The 4,059-nt window shown below is 43.5% G+C and overlaps 1 protein-coding gene across 1 annotated transcript in view; it reads right to left on the bottom strand.

The window, feature by feature from the left end:
• LOC116463793 (regulatory-associated protein of mTOR-like) overlaps window positions 1-4,059 on the bottom strand; it is a 193,110-nt gene that overhangs the window by 9,656 nt on the left and 179,395 nt on the right. Inside the window, exon 5 of the mRNA XM_032754180.2 lies at window positions 3,018-3,197. Within this exon, the coding sequence (XP_032610071.1) occupies window positions 3,018-3,197 (180 nt within the window). The remainder of the gene's footprint in view (window positions 1-3,017; window positions 3,198-4,059) is intronic.

Here is a 4,059-nt window from a genome sequence, read left to right as displayed (position 1 = left end):
GACAAATGGGATCTCATTAAACTAAAGAGCTTCTGCACAGCAAAAGAAACTATCATCAGAGTGAACAGGCAACCTACAGAATGGGAGAAAATTTTTGCAACCTACTCATCTGACAAAGGGCTAATATCCAGAATCTACAATGAACTCAAACAAATTTACAAGAAAAAAACAAACAACCCCATCAAAAAGTGGGCAAAGGACATGAACAGACACTTCTCAAAAGAAGACATTTATGCAGCCAGAAAACACATGAAGAAATGCTCATCATCAATGGCCATCAGAGAAATGCAAATCAAAACCACAGTGAGATACCATCTCACACCAGTTAGAATGGCCATCATTAAAAAATCAGGAAACAACAGGTGCTGGAGAGGATGTGGAGAAATAGGAACACTTTTACACTGTTGGTGGGACTGTAAACTAGTTCAACCATTGTGGAAGTCAGTGTGGCGATTCCTCAGGGATCTCGAACTAGAAATACCATTTGACCCAGCCATCCCATTACTGGGTATATACCCAAAGGACTATAAATCATGCTGCTATAAAGACACATGCACACGTATGTTTATTGCGGCACTATTCACAATAGCAAAGACTTGGAACCAACCCAAATGTCCAACAACAATAGACTGGATTAAGAAAATGTGGCACATATACACCATGGAATACTATGCAGCCATAAAAAATGATGAGTTCGTGTCCTTTGTAGGGACATGGATGAAACTGGAAAACATCATTCTCAGTAAACTATCGCAAGGACAAAAAACCAAACACCACATGTTCTCACTCATAGGTGGGAATTGAACAATGAGAACTCATGGACACAGGAAGGGGAACATCACATTCCGGGTACTGTTGTGGGGTGGGGGGTGGGGGGGGCGGGGACAGCATTAGGAGATATACCTAATGCTAAATGACGAGCTAATGGGTGCAGGAAATCAACATGGCACATGGATACATATGTAACAAACCTGCACATTGTGCACATGTACCCTAAAACCTAAAGTATAATAAAAAAAAAAACAAAAAAAAAACCAAAAAAAAAAAAAAAAGAAACACACAAGACTGATCTACATTGTAATTGAAGAAAAGAACAAAGATAAAAATCAGAGCTAATTAAAGACATACGGTATTGCATTGCCTTGCCATCTATTTGCCAACTCAGTTAACATATTTTTCATCTGATCCCTTTCATGTGGAATGAGTCAGTTAAACATTTTTTTTTTCCTAAAAAAGATGCATGGGAATCTTTTCTGTTACACTTGATGAAATGAACAATGTCTTAGGCTGATTAATCCCTGGCAACACGCAGAGAGCACACATAGCACCGCCGGAGCACATGCTCAAAGCGCTGGAATGCAAACATTTGATATTGTGCATGAGCTGTAGGTGCTGGTCTTCTGCAGAAAGGGGAGCGGGTCTCTATTTAACATGTTTTAATTAACCAAGGCTGATGTATTGGTCTTTCCCTTAACCACTCTCCAGCCCATAAATCTGGTGTAGCACTCAGGCAGGATTCTTTGGCATTTTTATTTACATATTATAAATGTAAAAAAATCACCTTTTTTTTTTGCAATATTTATTAGTTGATGCAAGGAAAAATAAATCACCTCTCAATGCTTTGAGTTTCTTAATGCTCATTAGATAACCTATCCCCTGGGTAAACCAAGATGAAATGCCTAAAAGTAAGGGAAAAATGTGATGATACAAACCTTGATCTTTCTTTCCCTTATCATAGAAAACAAAACAAAAAAACTTGCTGCATGTGGACCCTTTTTCATGGATAAAGCACATTATACTTATCAGTCACTCTTTTGTGGTGTTCCACATAAAGAATTAATAATTATAAAATATTCAACTGTACACATGTTAATGTGAAAATCTACCAAACAGAATTTCAAATTTTGTTACTGATTGCTTCAGCATTTTTCTCTGATGAAATGTGAAAACATAATACATTAAAATTGAACATACTCAAAAAGGCTTGAGGAAACATACTCAAGATCATTTTTGCTCCTAAATTGGGAATTTCCTATACTGCAACCAGTAAGAACTCATGACCCCCGGGAGGCTGCAGAATATTTCATTCTGACACTCTTGTGCAGGCCACAAGATGGAGGCCTCTTAATTGAAACTGCCTCTTCAATTTGTCCTCAGAATTCACTGTTTAATTCAAACATCAAATATTAATTAAAACAACCAAGCAAAACGTCTCTTCATTATCAGAACGGTGCACAAGCTTTCCGCTTTTTGAAGTGGGAGCTACCAATAGCAGCTGTTTTTATTTGGTTTCTATCATTTTAGCTTAGTGGTTTTCAGGGATTTTTTTTTTTTTTTTTTAACACAACAGAAAAAGAAACTGGGGCAGTAACAAAGGCACTGGTGGAACTGAAGACCATGGAACTGAAGCTGTGGGTCCATTTCTCCTAAAATAAATGTGTCTGCTTTATTTTCACATTTATCTTGGAGGCAGAGACTGTTGGGGCACAAATTGACCCTATTAGTGTTATCAAGTAATGTTTGGATTAAAAATGACATTGAGTAAAATGAGATGTAAAAATAAGCCTGTAAGTTTGTACTGGGCCGGGCACAGTGGCTCAAGCTGTAATCCCAGAATTTTGTAGGCTGAGGCACACACATTGCTTGAGCCCAGAAGTTTGAGACCAGCCTGAGAAACAGGCAAAACCCTACCTCTACAAAAACTCCAAAAATTAGCTAGGCATGGTGGCATGGCATGCACCTGTAGTCTCAGCTACTCGGGAGGCTGAGAAGGGAAGACTGCTTGGGCTCAGGTGACAGACGTTGCAGTGACTGGAGATGGCACCACAGCACTCCAGCCTGGGCAACAGAACAAGATTATGCTTGAAAAATAAAGTATGCTGAGTGCCTCCCTAGGTCAACAGCACTGAATGTGCCATCCTACCCTTGGCATTCTGAGCCCTGCTCCATTCAGAGGATGTCCAACACCTCCCAACCTCCCCACCCAAACCCCACCCCCAGGGAAAACAAAACCAAACCCAGCACCGCTCTCCAAGCACCAGAGCGCTCACCTCCAGCTCCTGCTCCCGCTGTAGTGCGAACTGCTTGAAGGACTTGACAATCAAGCCAGCGTTGGAGCAGTCGTAGACGAAGATCGACGGGCTGCCCATCCACGTCTGCAGGTCATATATGGACAGAGGGATGTACTGCGTGTAGTTCTAGAAAACATACAAAGTGTGCTCGTTACATGTGCATCTCAGGAATATGGGCTGCTGGTGAGTACTGCACATTACAAAAGGCACACACATTGAGCCTGGTTGCTGGAGAGACGCTGAGCTAGCCTTTATACAAAACTATAAAAAACAGCAAACTGGCCAGGCGCCGTGGCTCACACCTGTAATCCCAGCACTTTGGGGGGCTGAGGCGGGCAGATCACCTGAGGTCAGGAGTTCAAGACCAGCCTGGCCAACATGGTGAAAACCAGTCTCTATTAAAAATACAAAATTAGCCAGACGTGGTGAAGGGCACATGTAAACCCAGCTACTTGGGAGGCTGAGGTAGGAGAATCACTTGAACCTGGGAGGCGAAGGTTACAGTGAGCCAAGATTGTGCCACTGCACTCCAGCCTGGGCGACAGAGCGAGACTCAGTCTCAAAAAACAAAAACAAAAACCATCAAACTGAACTTCTCCACCTCTCCTCAGATGCTGCTTTACTCCAGTAGTGCACGCACAAGGTGGCTGCCGAAGTCATCACCCCTGGCCCCAGGCTCCTCCGCAGCTGCTGCTGGGTTCAGCTGCTGGTCAACTCCTTAAACTTGTCTCAGTTTCCACCGCGGGGACTCTCTCCATGGACCCCACAGCTCAGTTCCCACTACAGGGCCTCCCTCCATGGAACCACAGCTGTCTCAGTTCCCACTGTGGGGCTTCCCTCATGTACCCCATGGCTGCCTCAGTTCCCACCTTGGGGCCTCCCTCCATGTACCCGCAGCTGTCTCAGTTCCCACCGCGGGGCCTCCCTCCGTGGACCCACAGCTGTCTCAGTTCCCACCGCGGGGCCTCCCTCATGTACCCCACAGCTG

Source organism: Hylobates moloch, unplaced genomic scaffold (genome assembly GCF_009828535.3).
Source record: "Hylobates moloch isolate HMO894 unplaced genomic scaffold, HMol_V3 SCAFFOLD_64, whole genome shotgun sequence".
In the NCBI taxonomy this organism is placed as follows: domain Eukaryota; kingdom Metazoa; phylum Chordata; class Mammalia; order Primates; family Hylobatidae; genus Hylobates; species Hylobates moloch.
This window is presented reverse-complemented; position numbering and strand designations above follow the sequence as displayed.